The sequence below is a fragment of the Labrus mixtus genome, chromosome 17, assembly GCF_963584025.1.
Source record: "Labrus mixtus chromosome 17, fLabMix1.1, whole genome shotgun sequence".
NCBI classification, from domain to species: domain Eukaryota; kingdom Metazoa; phylum Chordata; class Actinopteri; order Labriformes; family Labridae; genus Labrus; species Labrus mixtus.
The window spans coordinates 6,803,608-6,829,657 of NC_083628.1; the positions used below are offsets into that span (position 1 = coordinate 6,803,608).

The 26,050-nt window shown below is 40.1% G+C and overlaps 1 protein-coding gene across 1 annotated transcript in view; it reads left to right on the plus strand.

The window, feature by feature from the left end:
• LOC132992186 (potassium/sodium hyperpolarization-activated cyclic nucleotide-gated channel 1) overlaps window positions 1-26,050 on the plus strand; it is an 81,620-nt gene that overhangs the window by 33,849 nt on the left and 21,721 nt on the right. The window contains exons 3-5 of the mRNA XM_061061364.1: window positions 922-1,083; window positions 13,988-14,206; window positions 20,502-20,648. Coding sequence (XP_060917347.1) covers window positions 922-1,083; window positions 13,988-14,206; window positions 20,502-20,648 — 528 coding nt within the window. The remainder of the gene's footprint in view (window positions 1-921; window positions 1,084-13,987; window positions 14,207-20,501; window positions 20,649-26,050) is intronic.

Genomic DNA, 26,050 nt, shown 5'->3' on the forward strand with positions numbered 1-26,050 from the left:
CCTGAGGCCCAATCAAATTCCTATTACACTCAATCAACTGAAATAGGTAGTTAACAGACAATGAAAAGCCATCAACTCAAAAATAGATAATAATGAGCTGAAATCTCCTCGACAAATTGGCAGATGAGGCAGGTTTATGTTGCAAAACTCACCAATCAGCAATTACCGATCTTTTTTTTCCTCATTTGACTTTTTTTAAGGAGAAATTTAGAGGGTGAGGGTAATTACGGAATAGCTAACCTGGAAAGAAGAAATGGGACTCACGCTAATGGGAAATTCCGAATTAGCGTAAAAGCCAACCAGGCGTGTGTCAATTCTCTTCGCTCAGATCCCGTGTAAATGAAACTGTTTCACACTGTGGATGTGCTTACTCACCCAGCTGATGACTTTCTATTCTGAAATTTCCTGCTCTGATTACATAGCCACACCTGCAGTAAGACTCGCCTCAGCTCATGGTGTTTTATACACACATACTGCCTGATTACCCCCGAGGTCCGCATATCTTCATCATTCAGTATTTCAATAAGCTCTATATATGAGGATTTTCTCTCCGCTGGTCAGTTTGTTTTGGAGAGCGGTCATGTTGAATTATGCAGCTCAACATCTGTGAGATGCACACATGCACACAAACACACACTTAGAACTCTCTGCCACACACACAAACACAAACATGCACACCGTGCCCTCCACTTCAAAGGTGACTTTGTACTTTTGTGAACATTTTGAGTGTCTTTTTATCGAAAGGAATCTTTTTCTATAATATACTAAATCATGTGAGGTTTCAGAGATACTAACAGACCTAAGTGTGACCACTTTGTCAGAGTTGTCTTTCGTTTCTTGAAGTTGCATGAATTTGCATTTTCAAACAACAAACTAAATACGAAGGCGGTCTAACCGGGTCTCTCTGTCTCTCTTCTGCAGATCTTCCATATGACTTATGACCTGGCCAGTGCAGTGGTAAGAATATTTAATTTGATAGGGATGATGCTGCTCCTGTGTCACTGGGATGGCTGTCTCCAGTATCTGGTGCCGCTCCTCCAAGACTTCCCCCCTGACTGCTGGGTGTCGCTAAATGGTATGGTTGTAAGTATTACCCTCTCTTCTCTTTTGTTTGTTATTTTGCCATTTATTCAAACTGTATGGACTTTTTTTTTGGTCAGAGCAATTTAACACAGGGTGTCTTACAATCGCAAATCAAAATGTGGAAAACGTCTTGATTTGTGGTTGAGGAGGAATTATTTAGAACTTGTGAAAAGTAGCAATACTCCAGGGAGAAACGTGTTTTAAAAAAAGTTTTTAAATTCAGTTCTGATATTCAGTTAGAAGACGTATTTTAAGAATATGATTAAAAAACAGAAACAAGATGTAATCAAATCTGAGAACATTTGGTGTGTATTATTAACATTTGGTGTTGGATCTCTGCAGTTTGAAGGGCTAACGCATCATGCTGTCAGAGAAGCAGAGGCTTTTCCTGCTGCATCATTGTACACACAAACACATGCTCACTGGATGATGAACGGCTTTTAGTTTTAAAAACCCTTTGGTGTCTCACAATTATATAACCGTCGACCCAACTGTCAATAGAAAAGAGCGTGAAGAGGTGATGGAAGAGGAGTGTAACGATATGCAAAGCGTCGCCCTTTTAACCCTATCCTTTTTCTGTCACCGCTCTGCTGCTTGCAGGCATCGTGCTGAATTCTTTCGACCGCTGTTCAACCAACCCTGAACCACTTGTTCTACCGCTGTCCGGTGTGAACACCACTTCATCTGTCAGCGCTGCCAGAAGCATTCAGAAAACATACAACGCCGCATTTGGCTTTGATTAGAACACACATTTTGTAAACTACTCTCGGTGGGGAAAAGAGTCTGATTTTTTTCATGTCAAAAGCTTACAGTTCTCTAAGACGAAAGTAGAAGCTACTGTAGGAGACCAACCTTACAATGATCTGGGCCGCAGAGCCATCGGTCTGGTAAATAAATGAAATAACGAACGCTCACGTTGAGTGACATCACGTTCAGGTGCCGAGTGTTGAGCCCTGTTGGCTCAGCTTCTCGGTAGATGCTTTTCTTAGGGGGGTGGAAGGGTCCAAAAAAAAAAATGGTTGGGAACCACAGATCTCACTGATATCAGCCTATCGTAGATATATCTGTATCATTGAGGTCTCCCTATAAGGACATATAGGAAATTACTTATTTTCCGAGTACAATGTAGAAAAAGCTTGAGGTGATGTAAAAAAAAGATGTCTTGCAGCAGATGGACCACAGAATCAAATCCGAGCAGGCATTTTTGTGCACAAGAACTTGCTGAAAAAGTTGCCTTCGCCTGAGTACCTTTGCATTGTCCTATCAGTGCTCTGTAAGGATTTATTTTTTTAATCGATGTTCATCCAGCTCAAAACATTTACAAATCAGTGACACCTGTGGCAATATCAGTTGCTAAAAAAAAACTGCTCCTAGTGTTAAAATCAATAAGAAGGTGTCGGGTGTCGGACCTTAATCAACATTTGTTGCAATTTTCTTTGTTTTCCTCTGACTTCTTTTCCCAAAGAATTTGCGCTAATGTGTTAAATGAACCTTTTTTTCATACATATAGTTTAAACTCAAGTCTGGCATTCCCATTCCCGTTACACTTGAGAGGATTTCAATACAGTAAATCGTTTCGGTTTTGGCATTTATTGGCCTGTCTCCTCTCTGTCTTTTTATCCCACTTATTTTCTGTATATTTCCAACTCCCCCCGCCCTCTCTCTCTCTCTCTCTGACTGGGGGGTCAAACAAACTACGGTTTCTTCTCTCGGAGCGACATGACAGTGTAGAAGTGTGTACGGCCCTCCTGGGTAATGCTGATTGTAAATGCTTGCCCAAGGAGCTCTTCTGCTCTCTCTCTCTCTCTCTCTCTTTCTCCGAGACTTAGATTTCCGCTCTCCACATGCACACTGACGCCTTCCAGGCATCAAGCTGGAGGTGCAAATGTCAGCTTTCCTCAACTTCACAAACTCTGTATCCCAGTCTCATATTTACTTTGAGGCAATGAGTTGCCCAAGTGAGCCCGATACCAACTAGCATGTGTTATTCATCCAAACAGACATAATCCATCTCTGTTTGCACCAAAATGAATGTGCAGTGAGATTATTTCCCACTTAACTGTCACTATTCATCCGTGCTAATGGGTATGTACAAAACAGGGCAAACACATCCCTAATTTACTGCAGCAAGCACACAGTTATTAAACTTCCCTCTGTTGGCACTGCTCTGGAGCTTAATTACTATCACGTGTTGCTCTCCTTCTCAGTTTAAATCAGATATAGTCCCTCTCTTGTATGCAAATCAATACCAAATGGGAGTCATGTGAACGGCTAACTTACTGCCCCCCCCCTGCGCGGCGTCATTCCCGCTGCGGAAATCTATAGCCATAGCGCCACATCGCAAATGGACCTCTGAAGCAGAGAGCTAATGCTCTGTCGAAGAGGCGAGTTCAAATGACGACTCGTTAATCTCAATCCTCTCTCCTTAGTCGGACAAAACTGTGGAATCATTTTGTGTTCAGCGTGTAGAGACAACACAACAAAGATGTCTCCCAGCTCCGAGCAGATAGAAGGATTGTGGTGACACGTTGCGACTGCAGCTGCAGACTCTCACACCTAAATATAGAACCTCACAGAGTTCGTCTGTGCGGGAATCTGAAGGCACAACAACACTTTCACATCTCAGCAGTTTCTGTTGCTTATATTCCTGGATTGAGATTTCCATATTTTCCAGCATTCCAGTTCAATTTTACCTGACGTCTTAAGGGTTTGAAGATTCTGACTTTGACAAGCAAGGAGACGGATGGAAGAAGAAGTCTGTTAATCAATACGTTGATATAAAAGCAATCTACATCTGTTGATGATTTATTTTAAACGTGTTTATTAGTCATCGGAATATCACAATAAAAACATTCTCTGCTTCCACCTTATCAAATTAAAGTGACTGAATGAATGCATCTTTATTTTCGTGCCAGGCCTCATATGGCCCATCTCTTATTGGATTATTTAGACACATTTAAAGAAAACATTTCCTGATGCCATCACACTGACAACAAAATGCAGCTAATACAAAAATGATAAAACGATAAAGTATACAATTCAACACCAAAAACACTGGTGTAACACGATAAAGACCTGATACAAAAAGAGAGAGCAGGAGGGGCGAGAGAGAGACAGAGAGAGAGAGAGAGAGACTGTATGTTTTCAAATATGTACATTAGTTCATTGAAACCCAGGGCAACGTTATGCTGTGGAAGATCCACTGCTATTATGCATACGTTGTGTGTTTCCTTCTGTTCAAGGCTTTATAAAAAAAAGTTTATGAACAGAAAATAGAAGTTTTTAGGTTTTTCGGACTGTTTGTTGGAACCTGGTATTTAACGAGTGCTGATTCAGGACTTCTCAGGGACTCACTGCACCTACAACACAATGCAGTGTCACAATAACTAAAGTAAAATGAATCCTAAAGTAGAAACAAGTTGTGTGTGCGGATCTGTGAGTGAACAATGATGTTCACAACTAGTTCTCAAATCGCACAAAATAACCAAACACCTTCATTTATTATCACTGCAAATTTGCTTTTCAGAAACTTCTCGTGCCACTGCGAATGAGTCACGGGAATTTAAAAGCAAATGTAACCCAATCCACTGGAAAACTAACTTAAATGAGACATGTATAGTCAGAGGATACATTTAGAAATGTGATCTTTATGTAAAGTTCCTGTGAGGATGATTTTGGTGCCACCTGTGGACATACTGTAGCGGGACCTCCTATCTCTTTACATGTGTTTTCTCATCCTGCTTTCTTTATTGATTTCTGTCAGTTTGACTGATTGAGGGATTCTTGCCATTTAGAAAAATGATCCTCAGACTCAGCCATAAATGAGGCATATTAGAGGCAACATCTTTACGCCTGTGTTTGTTTCACTAGTAAGTGAGCTCATGAGTATCTAACGTAGTGTTACTGCCTTTGATGTGCTAGAATGAGCAATTTGTGAAACCTCTTCCCTGTGGATCTGCTCAGAACCAGAGGCCTGTGTGCTAAACGTGGCCGGCCAAATGCAAAGTGAAAAGCCCTGCCTGCATGAGAGATTCCTCTTCTCACACCGTCACAACACATTAGTGCTCATGAGCTCAAAGTCTTGATGAGACTTTTTCCCTGCGTTACTGCAGGTAAAAACACATAATGTGAGGAGAGAGGGGCTGCCCAGGTGAAGGTTGTGAGTGTCTCTCGGCTGCTTCAGATTCACGTTGCGTCACATTTTATTTTCTGTCGCGTGTTGGCTCTGTACTTTGTGTCTCCAGCTGTGAGAAGAAGAAGAGCGGGCCCGACTAGGACTGCAGATACTGCTGAGTGCTGCAGTACATGCAGGGTGCACCACTGTTATCTTCCTGACTAATGGCCTGAGAGTAGCTTCTTACTCTTCAGAGGCTGCTTTTACTTAATCACCAGAGCAGATAGTGCTGCTGTCGCTTTGTCGGCCCGGGCCAGAGGGTGACCTGCTGCTGCTTTGGTCTGCATGTACAGAAGATTGAACAATGTGTGTGTCAGAGTATGTTGTTTGTATCAGTGTGCTAAATGCTTCTCTTCAGGCTTCAAACTATGAAACGTACAGACAGTTGAAGGTTATTGGGGTAAGAGCAACCTGTCTGCAAAAATTAAAAAGTTAAATCACCAAACATGAGGTCCATCCATTATCTAGACCGCTTTTCCTGTTCGGGGTCTCATGAGGGGGTGGAGCCCATTTCCAGCTGTCAATGGGGCGAGAGGCAAAACTTGAGCTATTACATAAAAATGTTAAAATGTGAAAATCTATCTAAACAAAAAATTTAATGAAATAATATTTATACTCAAATATTTACATTTAACTTCAATCTAGTTTGCAGCATTTTTTTGCAGTTCGTTTTCAGACCCAGATTATTTTTTTTAGTGTGAATACTTTTATTCGACATTTGAGAAACAATCTTAATAAAATAAGATAAAGATAAAGAAAATAATTTTAGTTTCAGTTTCAAATATTAGTTTTCTTTCGGTTTTCTTTTCCAAATGGACAAATCTTTTGGACCAAATCTAGCTTTATAGCTGGATTGGTTATCGGGTAACAACTAAAGACTCATTTCATTATGAATGTATCTTAATGAAGAAAAAAGCCCTCTTCTTTTTATACTTCTTGTTGGGCCTAACAAACAGTCCAGACCTTTAAGATATTCAGATATCATTCAGCAGTACGTGTGACGAGCATTACAAAGTGTTCTATATATACTTCAGGATTCATGTTTCAATGAGACACTGTAGGTAGTCAGACCCGTCTAACCATCTCCCTACAGCTTCGTTCACCCTTCCCTGGCCTCTTTTATCCCTTGACCACCCACATCTCTCCATTCCCCCCCCCCCCCCCCCAAACCTCTGGATGAGTCACAGGCGCGCCCCATCCAGAGGTCATGAATTAATCAATCTCTCTCTCTCCTCTCTCTCGGGGCCCGTCGGTCAACAAAGACAGAGTGGTTTCATAAAAGTGAAATACAAAACTTCTTTTTTTTTTTCCCCCAGATCTGACAAGCTGTGATTTGTTGGTTTACTACTGTTGACTTAAGCTGTAACAATTAATAGATGAATAGATAGTTTTGGAAAATCCCTTTAGTCAAGGAAAATTCTTAATAAAAATATGCTGGTTGCAGATGTTCTTATATTAAGAACTAGTGCTTTTTTGAATGAACAGTATGTTGTTTTTTAACATAAGCTTTGACAAGAGAAACAATTAAACGACATCACTTAAGAATTTGTGAAATTTTGATGGGCATTTCCCACAACTTTTGATCTTAAATTTTAGTTAATTTTGTATTTAAATATCTTATTTGTGCTTAATGAGGTTCTTAGAGTTCTGTTTTGAACCCTAACAGCACTTTGAATTGCTCCATGTACGAGTGGTGATGTCAAACTAAACATATCTTGCCTTTATGAAATGAATTGATGAAACAATGACTCGGGGTGTCGAGTCTATGCTGATAACATGAGAGTTTGATCACGCTTTTCATGGAGTGGCGCCTCTGTGTGTTCAGAAATGTGGTGTTACGAGGAGCGCCGATAGCCTAGCGGTTATGTCGCGCGCACCATGCTCTGAGGCTGTAGTCCTCACAGCAGCGGCTGTGGGTTAGAATCCGACCTTGCCTGTGCTGCATGTCATCGACCTCTCTCTCCTCCCAACATTTTGTTTCTCTCTTCAGCTGTTCTATACAATGAAGGTAAAAAGTAAAAAAAAAATTAATTAAAAAAAAAAGAATATGAAAAGTGGTTTTATTTCCACCTAAAGTGTCAGAAAGTCAAGAATGGACACTCAGAACGGCATCGAGAGTGAAACATAAAACAGGTTCACTCCTTTCTTAGTTTAACCTCTCTGATTGAGGGAGAGCTCGTCAGGGAAAGTGGCCGCTGCATGCCTGATTGCACATGATTGGATAGAAAAAGAAAAAGTAGACTCACTTCTCAGACTGCAGACAACTATTTATAACACTTTTTTTAAAGTAAAAGGAGAGGGATAAAACAAAGGTGTCAAACTTCATTAACATGTTTATGTTTAAAATACATGTGTTATGTGCTTATATGTTCAGTTTGGGTCCCTATTTTCAAGCTTAAGATACCTTTAACTTACCCATGTCTGTCTTGTGATAGTTTCTAACTTTTTTGGGCGTGAATTGTTCAACTAGAATGAAGTAGCCTGAACAAAAAAATTGGAATAAAGAAGATCGAGATCGGTACATAAATAGATCACAAATTAGAAAATAACTTGTTAAAACAGATGACAGTCCAGCATACACTACTGCCTAACCTAACCTATAAACAAGTACAGCCCAAACAATTAGTTGATTCATTTATCAGTGGATCAGAAATGTAAATTCTTCACAAGCTCAGGCTACTCAAGTGATGCAATTTGTTGCTTGTTTTTGATTGATCAAGTAGTAAACTGAATATGTAATAGTCTTTGAAATTGAAATGCAATTAAGTGTACATTTTATGGGAATTTTTCCTCAATGAAAAAATAAATAAAAAATGACCAAATCAGAAAATAATTGGCAGAATAATTCACAAGTAATTTGTTATGATGAAAGTAATCGTCAGTTGTATCCCTACTGCTAACCAAACCTTAAAGGGAAAACCTACAAAAAACAGGAGAGACCTCTGCTAAACTAAAAAAAAAAAAAAGAAGGAAAAAAACAATTCATACATTAAAAGTAACTAGGAGAAAACTGATATTCCAACGTACTAAACTATTCTTTATGCAAGCTTGAATCTGAAGAGACAAAGAGAAGCGCCTCCTTCACACTGAGACTCACCGCTGTGAGTCATTTCTGTTGCCAACTAACAGTTTTGCTGGCGTTCTTGCCCGCAGACCCCTGTGCTTCCTCGCTGATGTGTTCAAAGACTGTGGGCCCTTCTGTGCCCTCCCAGGGAGAACAGCTTGTAGTTTGATTATGTAATTGAAAAATGAATATTGTGCATCACATTTTTCCCAATGCATTGGACAGCTTGCTGTGTTTCAGAGATATTTGAGTGAGTAATTTAATGTCACTTTAAAGTACAGATATTTTTGTTGTATGTTGGGAAAAAAAATTGCAATGAAAAAGCTGATACTAAATCAGACACTCGCAGCAATCCAAAAAGAAACCAGTGAAATTCTGGTGGGATTGATCAAACAGCGACCGGATCAGTGTTGGTCTTTGGAAGTACAGATGAGAAACCTTTTTGCTCTGTCTGCCTGTGAGATCTCCTTGTCTGCTCCTGTCCTTTCAGCTGTGGGTTAGATCCCTTTGCTCTCATACTTCTTTGTTGATCTTGCAACAACCGACACCTCTGGGTCCCACTCAGTTCTGGGATGATGGTGAATCATCGATTGCCTCTCTGGTCACATAACCAGTAACATCTTGAGTCATTTCGAGGCGGGATGTTGTGACTAATGAAATGAAATGCGGGCAAGTTGTTGAAGCACAGTCTAGGACTAATTATAGAACTTTAAGTTGTTGTTGTGAATCGTCTGACAATTGTGTGAGGTTAGATTGGTGTTAACGCCAGCTGCATAATGAAGCCTGTGAACTCACTTTACTGCTCGGCTTGTAAACAAAGACCGAGCTGCTGGAACATGAATATGCAGTAACTGATGTCACTTGTTTTGCTGCAGCCAGAGCTTAATTATATTTGAAGCTGTGGAGGAATTGAATACATCTGCTGTGTTAGCCACATTTATTAAAATCAAGGGGATTGTGGTAAAAAAAAAAAGAAAGAAAAAGAAGTAGAAACTGCATTCTGTGGTGAGAATGTGTTAATACTGCAATGAGTCACTCTTCCCTAGAGGACATAAAGGCTACACAGCAAGAAACCGCAGCAAAATAACTCTTGTCAATCTCTGAGATTTCTGCAGGTTGTCACACATAACACAACCTCTGCATACTGAGGAAAATACATGTTTGTGTCTGTCATGATTTCTGCTATAGGTGAACTGAACAGGGGAGTGTAGTGCTGACTGCAATAACAATGCACCAGACCAGCTGTGAGTCACTTAATGGCAGGAAAAATACACACTGGAATCAAAGCAGTACTTCTGCGGATGTTATTGCTGCAATCTTCATGCATTATGTCTCAGAATGACTGTGGACTTTAACACTGTCTCTGAATGTTATGGAAATGTTATTGAACCTGCATCTGTGAGATGGTTAACCAACTACTGGCTGTAATCCTTTTTTATTTTTTCTCTTTCCATGTTTGTAGGTCTTAAAGGACACATCTGCAATGTGCCACATAACCTGTTGCAATATTCAAAGTATGCAACTTATTGAATAGGAAAGCTGCTTTGCTGTTATTTTGTAAACCTGCAGCTGGATAATCATCTTGTAAATTAGCATTCTGAAATACCTGCTTAAAATCTTAACAAAGCCACTCATGGCTACTTAAGGGGGCGCTTCACGTTTTAATCCTAAAAGCTGGATGGATGAGTAAAAATTAAATAGATGGCTTCCTCCATAAAAAAGTTACTTCTCTGTGTGAGTGTCTGACTCGACCTGTTATAAAACTGGACTCAAAGAATACTTCATGTGTTACATTATGATTTCTACTGATGTGATGGTATCTAGTTATATCAATAAGGACTTCTCCTATTAGTGGTGATCCCCAGCTCAGTTAGAATCAAGAAAGCGTGACAGTGATAGAAACTTTACATTTTTAGTGAACCAATGAGTGGCCCAATGGGTAAACAGAATAATAAAAATGATTTCATATCAAAATTGCAAATTGAAATAGATCATGGAATTATGAAATTTTAGTTTTGACTTTGCGGCAACGTAATTGTTCATATACATTATTACTTATGTTTAGATGAACCAGCTGCAGTGAACATCTCTTAGCAGTGCAAACATATTCAGAATTAACATTAGGTGACGACAATGCAGCGCTTATCAACAAGCAAATTATGAATGTTTAAAATATATATTTACAGATTGAAAGGCTCGGTTAATTATATCCATCCTTCAATCATCTATACCGCTTTGCTGTTCGGGGTCGTGGGGAGTTGGAGCCAATCCCAGCTATATATATACCCACATATATACATATATATATATATATACTGTATATAGATATACATATATATATATACCTGCTACCTACCAGTTCTGACATGTGCCCCAGTGAAGCAGCTGCATCCTATCTTCTTTCTATAAAAACATTGTGTGGTGCAATGACATGCGACACCAATTCCAAAGCCATATACCACCAATACAACAATAGGATTATATGATGGTCTCTCCTGGCGCAGTTATTCCCTGTTGGATGTTTATCTGTGCATCAAATGTGAACACAAACAAAATGGCCAAAAATTGCAGCGAGTCGCCTCAGCTTTTCTGTGTTTTCCCATGCATACAAATGTCAACACAAGCGTTCTGCAGTGTTGCTCAATAACCATCTCAAGCACGCACGCTAAATGTACGCATGTGAAAGGACACCTAAGGCCCATGACCCCACAAATGGTATTTGTTCCAGTTTCATGCTTGGGTGGGTTTGTTATCTCTGTGTGTGTTAAAAGATTATTCAGTGTGTGTGTAGTGTTCAACTGTAGAACACCACATTACTGCTCATAAAGTTTCTACAAACAGGACTGGACGACATGGCAAAATATAAGATTGTGATATTTATTTCTATTTGAACAATATTGATTGTTTGGCAATATGTAATTTAAAAAAGATGCAAGTTTGAGGAGCATCAGTTTAATGAAGAAACCAGTTATTTTGTTAAACTTTTAGATATACTCTTTTAACATGTGCTAAAATAACCTTTTGGCCAGTTTGAAGGCTCTATTCTTTTTTGGTGATTCCGACATTTCTATCATAGTCACATCATAAAAAAAAAGGCTTGTCCTGCACTTGGAGACAGGATCTTGTTTGTTCTTTTGGAGAAACACAAACACACTAAACTCTGTTTATTAATGCTGACGTGTAATTATCACAGTTTTCTAATCAGTATGGAGATGAGCCGGTGAGTCATCCAGGGCATGTGATTAGCTGTAAATTTACACAGTTACTAAATCCTAGATGATGAACAGTGTGGAGTCGAGCAGAATGTAGACCATCGTGACAAAAGGAGGCATGAAGAGATGTTCTATATTACAATGCAGCATGTTACAGGAACTGTGTCAACCAGTTAGGAACAAGACAGATTACCTTTATTCTCTGGAGGTGTTTATACTTCTTTCATTAGCTATTCTGTTTTGGGAGATAGGTGTTGTGTATGAAGCATTTCTCAGCATTTCCTGCCATCAGGAGGTTAAAGTGTTTGAGGAGTCAGCAACTCGGCTGTGATTTTCAGCCTGTACCAAAGAGGTGTCACTTCAGCCTCCAGTTAGGAACTCACTCAGTTTCACAGATGTAGCCTTGATGGGCCTGTTAGTCTGCTCACTGGTGATTTTGCATGTCTCCAGGCAAAAAGTACAAGATTGACATCTACTGTGTCAATAAAGAGTCTAATCCCTGCTGTGACTCTGAGACGTGACTTTTCCTGAGGCTGAAGGCATCAAAAAGCAGGAGAAGAAAAATAAATCACGACGAAAAGGTTGATTATAGAACTGAGTTACAATACTTGTGGGCTCGGGTGCACAAAAAGAGAGGGGTCCTTTTTTAGGGGGATGCATAGTGATTTCAGATTGCATGGCAAAAAGAACAAATTTCCTTGAGAAGTCTAAAAGATTTGCTTTAAGTTGTATGTATGCTTGTCATCAAATAGTTAGTACAATATGTGGTCATGTTTGAATTGTAAAAAGGACAAATTTGTGTAAAGATTAAACTCAAATTGCCAAATTCCTTACCTACCAGTCACTTGGCCAATCACTGTGAAAAAATGTAATGAATATCACTCTGTTCCTGTAAAGTTACAAAAAATGGTTGGACATAGCCCCCAAAATATAATATCATAAAAAATGTGGTGGGAGAACATTTAATCTGCTTTTTTGATTGTCAACGAGACCTTGCTTTAGACGGTCTGACCCCCGAATCCCTGACTTTCATGCTGTAAGAAAAATAAAACTTGTGTAATTCCCTTGCCATTTATGTAGGTCCAATAGTGTCACTTCCAATCGGCTAATAGATATAATCAAATTATAACTTTGTTGCCACTTGATTACCAAAGATGGTCGTTGGATCTTTTGGGAATCCATACCAAAAAAACCTATTTGGCATAGGAACCACCCATTCCTCCAAATACTCCAGTCCTAGAGTGTATATAATCTCAGGAAGTATATTATCCATTAGACTTATATAACTATGCTATTGATATACATGAAGAGTCATAGAGGCTGATCCTAAGTGGCAGCATTAAACTCCAGCCTGGCAGCATATCTTCTTGTTTCCCAGTCGGCAGCGACTTTTTCAAACAACTTGGTCTGACGAGACAACAATGAAACGGCTTCTCATAAACCCAGCTGGACACATTATTAGATAAGAGCAGCCTCGTGAACTCAACTCGCAGTCATTGTGTAGTTAAAGGAACATGATACGTCACTTTGTGGGTAGAACACATGTTGAGAACGATAAAAGGGAACGACTCTCAGCCAGCACAAATCACGTCTTCGGATTGTAACAGAGAGCTGTTCAAGTGTCCTTGGTGACGGACTTACTTTATCTGCAACAGAAAGCCTGTTGTAGGTTAAAGCAGATATATTACGAGACTGTCAGCTCTGTCTTCCCTTCCTCTCAGCCCTGTTTGTCATCTCCTCTGCCTCCAACACACCGAGTCCTGTTACGACACTTGTGAAAACCAAACCTCTGAGAGATGGCAGAACAATCCAGGGCATCCCGCCCCTCCTTTCTCAGCGCCGCATGCTGTGAAGGAGGGTTTTAAGCAGGGCCTCAGACGTCTGTAAATAATGCAACTTTGAGCACTTCAAATCTGAGCCGTTTTCCAACCATGGGGTGCGGTGGGGTGGGGGTGGGGGAGGGGTCAGAGGGGATTTTGAGTGTTGCATATTGACTCCAAAAAAAAAGACAGGTAGAAAGTTCAGCAGCCTAGTGCAGGCTTTAAGCATAGACTGTAAATATTAATGGACGAATGGAGTGGCATGTGCAACCTGGAAAGCAGCAGTCATTTGAGCTCCCTAACCTTACTCAGTAAAGTAGTGTGATGTCTGTGGAAAATGGCCGATGTTTCAATTCTGTGAATGAGGATTATACTGTCCAAGTGATTGGTAGAGGTTCTTTGATCCATTAAAGGGAAACCTGTCTAAGTAAGGAAATGAGCATGAGCGTAATTCAAGAGGAAGATGGCATGTGAATATAGTAAATGAAGAGTACGCTGTCCAAATGTTTGGTAGAGTTTCAGGTAATCAATCAAAGGGAACCTGTCGAATAACCTTCCTTATCAGATTTGCCCTGCAGTAACTCCCCCCTACCCCTTTCTGTCTCTCCACTCCCCTTTCTCTCCATCCTTGCAGAATGTTTCCTGGGGAAAGCAGTACTCCTACGCCCTCTTCAAAGCCATGAGCCACATGCTGTGCATCGGGTACGGTGCCCGGGCGCCTGTCAGCATGTCCGACCTGTGGATAACCATGCTGAGTATGATTGTAGGGGCCACATGCTACGCCATGTTTGTTGGCCATGCTACAGCGCTAATCCAATCACTGGACTCTTCACGAAGGCAATACCAGGAGAAGGTAAGAACCAAACGGCAGACATTATTGTACGAAATACCTGAGGATTTGCATGATACTGGATGGAATTTCAATCAAGTAAAACGTTTTGAAAAAAAAGGAACACAATGGTATGAATTACAGATCATTAATGTGTTAAGGTAAGTAAAACCCACTGGGAAGGTCTTAAAGTATTATTCTAAGGGGTTTTGCTCTTTACAGCTGCCTACATTTCCTGCTCATGGAGCTTGACTTAAATAAATTAGGTGATCTCGCTGTGGCCCTGTGGACCAGGGCGTTGAGCTTTACAAATCACAATATGCGGGGCGAGGAACACGAATGAGGATTTTCTATTCCCAAGCAGATCATACAAAGCCATAGGGGTGAAAAGGTCTTTAACATAACCGGCCACCTCATTGTCTGAATGTTGCCAGTAAACACGTTATTCTTTACCTTCAATTCCACCGTATTACATCACTTTTATTTTTGTTGCATGGAGGGTGATTATCCAGCGCTTCAGCCGAGCCACCATCTGTGATCTGCACTTGGGGGGGGGGGGGCTGGCTGATTCCCAGAACACAAGGCCATGACTGATGCGGCGTGCTCGCACGCAAGTGCCTGATTTCGACCCCAAAACTTTTCCTGTGTTTACATTGCAGATTTCCATGTGCACATAGCATTGTAGTGCAGGGGATTGCAGTTCTCTATGGTATGTTTTGATCTACTTAAGGAAATACTGTAGTTATGATTAAAACGAAGCGCTGATCCCTAACCTATGTGATTACAGAGATGATGTAAGCTGCAACAGACGGATCCATCCAACATACATATAGGAATTTTCTAATGCAAATGGGAAGTGACTTTATTCAAGGTCATTGCAGGATGATGAGTCATATAAAACAGAAGTTGGTTTGTGTTGGTTGGTCGCTGTCAAAAGAGCGAAAGCAGCTTCATACAAATAATGAATTAATTTATCCAATTTGAAAGCAAAATCTTAAAAAAAAAAATAAAAAAAAAAATGTGATGGCATAATCATGGAAAACTGTGATGTGTTTTTTTATGCCATGAAATAAATAGACCAAATGAATTGTTCACATTGGAGTGTATGGTACCATTATTTTTTTCATTGGTTGAAAGACCATTAAACACAACTGTTTGCAGTCTATCAACTTAAGGTTTCAGCTCTATATCTAACTAAATGATGCCAAAAATATGTTTTACTAGTTACAGCCCTGTAATATGTACAGTATATGAGTGTGTCATTTCAGATACACCAACACACACACTGAGGCAGGCGATTGACACACAACGCACACTTCAGTTATCCTTCAGAAGGTTGTAGCCATAATTCTTATCAGGGAAGTGGCAGAGTCACCTTGGCCATGACTATAAGAGGCCATGCTAAAATACCAGTTCATTAATTTACACATGCACATAAAAGCATTTAAGCATTATCAATCCATTCTAAAACGATGGCCTGACCTTGCCAGCAGCTTCCATGGTCAAAGCAATTCAGAGAAACAACCCTTCTGTGTGCTTTTAGTACAGTGTTGCAGTGTTGTTATCAGTAGTAGTGAATGTTGCCTCATTCTCAAAAGTTAAGTATTAAACCTGCATTCTCTCTTATGGACAGTAGGGGGGCGATTGCCAAGTTTGCAAAACAAACCTAATTCTAAGTTAATTTATGAGGTTGATAAACAGTCGACTAAGGTCTTATTTGATAAAGCACAATGTCATTTTTTAAATAATGGTTACACAGAGTTAAATCAACAAGAGAGAAGGATATGCTTTGGGATTGTGATTGACATGTCTCTACCACAAAATCCTGTATGAAAAATAAGGGGGGTTCCATGTAAAGGTTGGGAACCACGAAAGTAGGGTACGGCATGGTACATCAGATGGTGCACGCCGTACGCGGCGATACGGTACGCGGCGATGCTGTGGGGTCTCGCCGTTACTATTTCATGCAGTCTGTGGTTGCACCATAAAGCTCAGCATCAGGAATACAATCTGTGATTTCTTTTAAAAGATACAAAATTTTAGTAAAAGAGCCGACCCACACTTCTTATCAAAAAGGGGAGGGAAATACGAATGAAGAGAAGAACCTGAACTAATCATGCTAAACAAGTAAAAGTACATGGGAGCGTACGATTTCACTCTCTGGTAGGTGGAGAGAAGGAAAAAGATTTTGATTGACTCAAAGCATCAGGGCAGAAGATGTGGATGTGGTGGGACGGAGCATGCTCAGTGAAGACCATTTTTTGTCTGACAAAAAAAAAAAACAACACTTCACAAAATGTTCCTAGAATCAGTGGCATGGTTATTTAATTCCCACCAGGGGGGAAATTTCTCCATGAATTGAATTTACTATAACCCAAAATAATTGTATGATTGATAGGATTCACAGATGTCACAGCACATTCCACTTAAAAAAAAAGAAAAACAAGACAGCAGGTTGCCTAAAGCAAACAAGTCAGCCGATGAAAGTTTGCATTAGTGACATGTGTCGTGCTCAGTACGTATGTACATCTGCTTCCCAGCAAATCTGCTTAATCTACATCCCACTCTGGCCCCTCAGCATCCCTGCAGACATTGAAGTGACAGCTTTGAGGCTGTGAATGCCATGTTCGTGGTAACAGAGCCTCAGTGTGGAGCCGGATACGGCGAGGGCTGATTTGCTGCGTGGCTGTGCATATCATCGGAGCAGGCTGACGAGCAGCAGGGATGAGTTCAGGGTGCTCAGTCATTACATCTATCACTGCCACAGCTGCGGGGGGCGGGGGGTTGGATACACGGATACAGAGATGGATGCCGGTGAAAGGTTAGAGGTTAGCTTGGGACAGAAGATGTTTATGACAAGGACAGAAGATGAGGAATGGAGAGGAAGAATGATGAAAGCAATCATTCTTGTCTTCTTCAGTTGGCTCTACTTCAACAGCAAAAGCCATGTCCTTAGGTGACTGGTTATTACATCTTTTTTTTTTTGATTACATCTGTCTTTGAATCTTATGAGAGTAAAAAAAATATGCAAACACTATGAAAATAATTAATAAAAGATGGAAGGAAACAGGAGGGGGGAGTGATGATGTAAAGCATGCATAATCTCTAGACTGCTGTGATGCCCTGGTGCTGAATCACTGTAAAGCAGCATACAGCTGTGAGTCAACCAGCAGATGTAGAACTGTGCCTGATCTTATATACTGACTAAATATAGACCACTTTAATGCCTAAATACGGTCAAAGAAATAGTAAAAATAAATGTGAAAGGACTTGACAAATCGCAAACTAGTCTGTAATGGTGCACCTGGAATGTGCAGCAATCAGTGTTAAAATATTTTTTTAGATAGATAGACTCTGAAATCTGCATGCACCCATGTCAAATCAAAATACTTTGAAATATGTACTAGAAATATAGAAATATGTACAAGCAAGCAGTCATGCAATAACAGAATAGTTTGACATTTTGGAAAATTTGTTCACCATGTGTCAAAAAATGAAGATAGAGCAAGGAGCTTTTTATCTTAGCTTAGCCTAATGACGATTCTTTGGTACGAAATAAATAAAAGAGTAATTGGACACGTGGACAAAGGGGAATCAAACGAACAACTCCTTGATAAACCAACTTGTTTTAAAATCAGCTTTGGGAAGCCCAAGCTAGCTGCTTCCTGCTTTTTCTAGCCTTTATGCAAGTATCTGAGCTTACTGTGTGCTACCACTAGTTTCAAGACTCAAACATAAAATCTGTGTAAATCTTTTCAGCCAAATTTTGATGATGGTTCATCCCGTGGTGAATGTAGGCCTGACTATCTCAGACAGACAGAATGAGAGAAACAAATAGAAGGACAATGGTTAGAAATGGAGTCAGCATTGATCCATCATGATAAACCAATACAATTTTCGATTTGTGTGGGTGGGGGGATTATGTCATATTATGACCTAAAGCTGGAGGACTTACTGTGCCGATTGACCAGCCTGTCAAAATGGCCTTGTCGCAACTTTTTCACCGACGCAATCCCAGAATCAGAAGAGGAATCAATGAGAGGCATTCACCATATCAATATGGCAACCATTCGCTCTGATGTCACAATTAGCCTCGGGAGCTCAAGTGACGTCATGGTGTTGTTGCATGGTTTTGCAAGGTTGCAATTCATAGACATTTTGGGAATGTGACAAATCTCTGCTTCCTTTTTGATTAGTAATCAAAAAAAAAAGAAAGTAAAAATTCAAAATGACATTTGGCCATGTTTCCTTTGAAAACACATCTGATAACTCATTCAGCTTACATTAAGAAGTCAGCCACTTCCTTTCTTACATCACAGGTGAATACGTGATGATATGACAGGCAAGCCTGAGAAAAAGGAAAATGTCTGCACACTGCTCTGCTCCCAATGGGCAATATTATTTAAACATGGCAACGTTTTAGATCGACAAGATCTTCCTCAGGCATGACAGGAAAGGAGTAAATGTTACTCACTGCTAAGTCCCAAAAGTTTAGATTTGAATCAATCCAAATACTAGATGACATTTTATAAATACTTACTTTTTATTTTCTGACACATCAAGAAGAAACCAATGACAACTGGTCAAATTCCTACTCTCATAGATTTTGCAAACCAGGAATATGACTGTCACCTCTGCAGATGGTGCCAGAGAAAAACTGTTACCATGGTGACTGGTGAAAATATGGTGAATTGAGACTCCATTGTTTGTGGGCCATATTGCACCAAACTGGCCATAGAGCCTGAACCTGGACTTGGCTACAAACCTCTCTCTGCTTTTGGCTCTCACCTACAGCTCCACTGTGATTGCCAGAGGCAGTGTGAGAGACAGTGTTTATTTTCAAGTGTCAGGGACCTCAGACTGTCTGGGAAGATTGTTTTCACAGCTCTGTCTGTGGAAAAAAAAAAAACCCATGTGAGGAAACTAATCAAAGTAGAGGAGCTGTAAGTATTTTCTTTCTCCTCTTCTCTGTCCTTAGGGCCGACACTTGCCTTGAGGTTAATGTAGACAGATTTTTTACTCCGCCTAAGATTCAATTAATTACCAGATACAGGATGGTTCTCCCATCTTTATTAGTGGCAGTATTGCACAACCGGAAAGGTCCAGCATCAAGCCATGCATGCACAATACAAAAAAAAAAAAAAAAAAAAGTACAGTCACCGGCCATCTGGCTTTCTGATAGTGTGGCCAACAATCCTTCATCCTTTTCTGAATTTGTATTTCCCTCTCTATTCCTCCTTTCCCCTTCATCCCCTCTTCCATACTAAACTGAAAGGACGCACGGGTGTATGTATTTGTTTCATATTCAATCAAGCTTCTATGAAACATATATTTCAATTGAAAGGGTATACAGTATCTTGTGCTTTTTGGGGAATTGTCTGTTGAGTAAATAAAGTAAACATGATACTATAGTTCTGCTTCAAAGCAGTGTATACATATTTGAAAAACATAATAACATCTTGGTATTTCTTGAACTGTTACATTAGGTTTGTATCAGTAAGTATTACTGGAATCATCAATTGAATTTTGGCATTTTCACCAAAAATGTTCAACACTGCTGCATCATAACAACATCTTCATTTGGTAAACGACAGTGATCGTAACATATTACTTATAAATTAAATACATTTTATGACCTTATCTTGTCATATTAACACAATATGTGAGGACATTTATAGTCATTTAATTCTATGATCTTGCTAAATATTTTTTTAAGAATGTGTATTAAAGTTTCTAATAAATAATCTGTAATGACAACACATTCACATTCTTTAAGCAAGGCCTGTATGATTGTTTTATTCAGTGAGTGAGGAAGAGAGAAAGTGAAACTCTGGCATCATCTCCGATCACCCTAAAAACATTACTGTACCCGTGTGCTGGAATAAGAGGTATCGCAATAAAATATTCAGGTGAAACCATGCAAATAATTATCACTTCATCAAGCTCTAAAATCTCTCCAGGATATCAGGTAAACGTGCTAGTTCACATCAGATCATAGCTCACTTTCCTATTAGGATGAAGCTTCCTGCATGGGCGAGATAATCAGAACTGCTACCTTGGTCTGACATAGCCGCGGGCTTGTACTCATTCGTTCACCACCTGCCTCGCTTGTTCTGTCTCTGCCTCCACACACAGAACCGGGACGTGGCACTGTGACTATGTGAGAGCACCGATTGTCCTCAATACAGAAACATGAGGACAGATTATGTGAAGGCTGCATTTTCCAGGAGCTTTGCTGTAGATTCATGTGTACTAACCCTTTATGTACGCTTGTTGTACGCTTACTTGAACTGAAATCTTTCTGTTTCTGTGTTTCCAGTACAAACAAGTGGAGCAATACATGTCCTTCCACAAGCTTCCAGCAGACATGAGGCAGAAAATCCACGACTACTATGAACATCGCTACCAAGGCAAGATCTTCGACGAGGACAACATCCTGAGTGAACTCAACGACCCGCTAAAGGAGGTGAGACAGCTTCTCTATAAAACTGAATTCCAGCACTGGTTCTTTCACTTGGTGACATTTATAAATCTCTTTGAGGTTTTTTTTCCATTTGAAGGCTGAGGTTGTATTTTTAGAACAGATGATAAAAAAAAAAAAACACCTAAAATCTGAAAACAAAAACAGTAATGTAGGGGGGTTTAAATTCGAGGATATGAATGAGATTAGATAGAGAGAAAAAAACATGTCAGCTCCTCTTATGAGGTCAGGGAGAAAAACAATGAATACTGAGTGTCCTTTACATCTAGACTGAACCCTGACTGATATAAAAATAGAAAAAGGAAAAAAAATACTGCACAAAAAAATGACCAGCTTGTGATGAACAACTGGAACTGAAACGATGTCTTTTGTCTTTACATTATTTAGAATTCTGATGCTTTACAAAAACCACTCAACTCAACTGGGAAACCCAAAGTGCTTCACATTGAACAGTCAGCAAATGAGAACTAAAACCACAACAAAATATAGTTGAGCAAGACCATAAATAATAAAGGTAAAAACTCATGTGTTAGAAAAGGATCAGTCGAAAAATAGACTAGTTATTAAAATCAACACAACGGAAAAAGGAAACTACAGTAAAAAATAAATTATACATTAAAACTTAGGGTTAAAATGTTATATCTGGGGCACCGGATAGCAAAGTGGTTATGTCCTGCACCCCATGTTCAGAGTCTATAGTCCTCATCGCAGCGGCTGTGGGTTCAAATCCTACCACAGCCCTTTGCTGCATGTCATACCCCACTCTCTTCTCCCAACGTTTCCTGTCTCTCTTCAGCTTAGACTTAACATGGCCTGAAAAACATCTTTAAAAAAACAACAAGTTATTTTATTCCTCCTTAAATACAGACAGAGTTTGCCTTTTTGATGTAGATGTAGTGGTTTCCTCAGTTTACGGGAATTAAAAGTAAAAAGGGCATGCCCCGGGAAATTTATCAGAAACATTATCAACGTTTTAAAAAAAGCCAATGCAGGACAGGACCTTAGTGATCTGGCTGGAACATTAAATAACAGCAGATGTGCTGAGGAACAAGGTTGTTTAAAACTCAATAAACACATAAAATAACTTTAAGATTAATTGTGGTTATGTGATCCATTTTCTTTTTAATAGGACTTACTGTACATCATTTACTAAAAGAGGACTAAGAGGTAATTTGTATGTTTTTTGTGGAGTCAGTAACAATTTTGAGTTCTTGGCTGACCTCCTCTATCAGCAGATTACACGGGTAATTATGCATAGGTACATGGGAGACAGGAGGAGTAAAATTCAGAATGAGTTTGGGATTCGTGACCATCCCTCATGTAGCCCCATTAAGTCACCTTGCAGAGTGGAACAGTGAGGCGAGGGGGGGAGTCGCTGCAAGATCCCAGACACTCTCAGGGAGGTGCAGGGATTTAAAGGTACGGCTTCCTACACTGAAAAAATCCTGCAGGCTTAGTTGCCGGTGCAGAGCAAGCGAAGTTAAAAAATAAATCTGCATAGAGACAGTGTCACATACAGAGGGCTGTATGCCCGCGGGACTGACTGGTAAAAACAAAGTGAGTCTCGACAGAGCAAAAAAAACAGGACACGGAAACTAGCTTAGGTTGCTGCTTTACTGAATAACTGTTCTCAAGAAATGTCAGGTATGTGTAACTTCAGCAGTCTGTTCCTCCAAGAGACGGCTGATTCAGAACCTATTGTGACTCCTTTTCCACGTACTATACCCCTGTTAAGTGTTGTTTCTATCAAATCCCAGAGACTTGAAATGACCTTAATGCTTAAATAATGCTACAAATTCAAAAATGCAGTTCCCCGTTCTGTTCTAAATGAGGTCCCTGTGGATCTGATACTTTTCCTGCATGTTTACCAGCTACACTGCTGTGTCTCATTGTTGGCTCAGGGTTTTTGCACAGGAAGATATGAAAAATCTGAACACAGTTTGTACTGCCAACAGAGCATCTTTTGGCTGGTTTTATAGTCTTATTGATTGGGGAACTGCTATACTGTGATAGTTACCAGATGAGATGCATTGGAGTGTTTTTTTCTAGTCATACATCATAGAATTATGTCCTCGAGTATTGATCCAGTAATATATCCATCATCTTTCTGTTGGCAGCTTGTGTTATCATCCAATTTGGTAATAACCCAAGAATAAAGTAATACAGTTATGGAGGAAATACAAGAAAGCTTGAACTTTTTAGAAGGAAGTTTACTGAACAATGTACCAACATTACAGTTAAAATACAAATTCACATTTATTGGTCACATACACGATTCTAAATAGTACAACGAGTAGAGTAAAGCTTTAGGTACCTGTCCAGTCAAGGTTTTGAACACATTATTTACATAAAATACATTTAAAATAGAAAAACAAGAGTAGAAAAATAAAAAGTGAGAAAGATTAAACTATAAATGTAACAAATAAAGAGTGCAAAAACAAGTTTATATGACAGTTTGAGACATATGGGAAAGACTACCGACGTGTTGTGCAAAATACAGCACAGAAGTCGGCAATTGGTGCATTTCAATTGTGCCAGTGCAACCTGAAGGGGGGGGGGGGGGGGGGGGGGGGGGGGAATGTGGGTTGAAAATGTGTTTTATGCAGCATCAGATATGTAAAGGTGTTAGAAAATGTTTGACTACAGCCAAGAAGACACTGCCTGACCTCCAGACGTTGTCATTAGCCGATTTTAACTTCAATCGTTTTCTATTTTTCACCTACAAACCTGCATCCTTCTTTCTTGTTCTTAGAGCATCATTTTTAGAGAGACAAAGACAAATGCCAACCCTCATGAATATGCCAATGCCACCTCTCTGGATGACCTTGCGTTTGCCATTTGAATCATTTTAGACTAAAAGCAACTGTCACACTTTACAACCAGGAATAAATTAAAGCTGACTTAATTAGATACCTCATGATTTGTCAGCCTGGCACAGCTAATGGCACCCTCTCTGTTATGTGAGGTTCAGCCTCTTTGACCTCTTGTAAAGAGTCCATAAGTTTTGTTTGGAGAGCTACAAAAAGCAGAGGGCTTTTGCTTTTTTTTTTTTTGCATCCCCGCAGGCTGTGTGCTAGTCCCTCACCATTTAGCTCCAAGAATCAATAATTCTCTTCAAGCCAGCCAATTCCTGTTTGACAGACTGGGACAGTATCAGAGGCTTATTGCCGCTGAGTGTTGAAAGTGTTTTTCTGCACCATTTTTGGGGTACTGACTTAACGGTCAATGTGGGATCAGAATCAGCTCCTCTCAGCAGCACTCAGCCTGGTTTTGGGCTGAAGAAGGGCTGTGAAATCAGTCCAAGTACACTTCAGATGATTTTTGGCAAGTCGTCTATGAGTCTGTGAACCAGGTGTGCCTGATTCAGGCGGCTGTTGGCTCAGGCAATTATGAGTATAACAACTGTGCTTCAGTGGATGGAACAGCTCAGGGGTTTGGTGTAGGGGTTGGGAAGGTTAAAGGTAATGAAGCTTACAGCAAAGTCCTCAGTTAATCATCGTTCTGTGCAGCCATGGACAATGGTAGAATTCATTTCAAATTGGATCTGCTGAGACATGAGATGTAGTTTTACCTTTCAGGTGATTTTTCTTTATTTTAGTTTGTCACTGGGTCTACAAATTCTTTCAAATAAGCCTCTGTTGGTTTGTTTTGGCCATGGAAGTCAATATACAGTGAATTCAAACTTGCTGTGGCAGGTAATCCATCAACTTTAACTGTTTTGATTTAGTACTGCCATTGTGGATAAAACACTTTCAAACTATGCTTGGAGTTGCTTTAAAGGGCACTTTTATCAACAAAGACTTATTGTAATGGATTTCATTTTTCACCATAAAGGAGATTTTTACAGCTCCTGAATTCTACGGCTCCTGACAGAGAAAAATAATTAATTATGAGAGAAATTCTGATTTTCAGGGATTTGATTTGAGTAGAGAAATAAAACAAGAAACTGACTGCAAGTCGGATCTCCTCTGACAGTCTGGGGACTCTGACAGCAAAAGCCCTGGCTTTGGTTTTCAGCCTGGACCTTGAAACAGCAAGTGAAGCACTACCAGACGATCCCAGAATGCACCCTGGCTCATAGGGTCTGAAATGCTCGTAGGGAGGAGCCAGCCCATGTTGGGCCTCAAATGTAATAAGATCATTTTAAAATCAATCCTAAAATCAGCAGGCGGCCAGTGTAGGAATGCTGAGAGGGGGATGATGTGGGCACATTTGTTGGTTCTGGTTTAAAGCAAGCTGCAGCATTTTGAACTGTCTGAAGTCGGTGGATTAACTTTTGACTGGTTTCAAGCGAGTTGCAGTAGTCGAGGCAAGAGGGAAATAAAAGCGTGGGTGAGTTTCTCCAGATCTTTGGCTGACTTCTGAGCTATTCAAAACAGGACTGTAAAACCTTCTTCACCTAATGCTTAAACCAAAGAACCTAAACAAAGATCACACCAAGGTTTTTAGCTAAGGCTTAACATGATGTGTTAGCTCTCCAAGGTGATCAATGATTTGATTTCCTTTTGATGGGTGACTGATGACAATAACCTCAGATTTTGTGTCATTACGTTGTTGAAAGTTGACATTCATGGTCAACAGGTGTAATGAGGAGATAAAGTTGTGGCAATATAAAATGAAAATGGACATTGTGTTAGCACATTTTACCTAGAAGAAATACATAGCATTCTCGAAAATGTATAGCTAGAAACCAATGGGCGAGCATGTGACATAACTGCCAAGCTGTTTGGCTGCCCCCCTTTCTTTCCTCTTTTTCGTCTTTATTCCCTGCCATATGACAAATCTTTAAATAGGCATAGCCAAAGATTGTTTCCCCACGAGGCCTCCTGGCTGGGCATGAAAACTGCTTACTCTCTAATTCATTAGTTCTGGTGCATGATTGAGGTCAAAGCCCCGTGGCATTAGCTGACACCGGCATCTGAGACCAGTGTGCTAACATTTCTAGCTAGGAAGCGTCCCCGAGATTGGTTATCTTTCTGTTAATGTCCTGTTGTCACTGGAGGAGAGTTATCCGTCACAGGGGGGTCAACAACACACCACAGCGAGATGCCAAATGCCCCGGCGCTCCATCTGCACAGCAACAGAGATGTATGGGTAAACAGACAACACGCTCCTAATCTCCTGCTGGGTCTGAGGGGACAGGATGAGAGCCGAGACATGGCCTGCAGCCGGCACCACAGGGCAAACTCATCAGGATGTGGCACCCGTGCCAAAAAGTTTCTTCTCAGGGGCGATGGGAAGTGCTTTAGAAGTATTAGGGATAAAGAAGCAATATGCATCCAATTCATTTATACCCAGAGATAAAAGCAGCAGACATTAAGGATTTGTGGTGTTTTATGTCTGACTACAGAAAAAAAACAATTTTTTTCTAGTCTGAAATGCATATT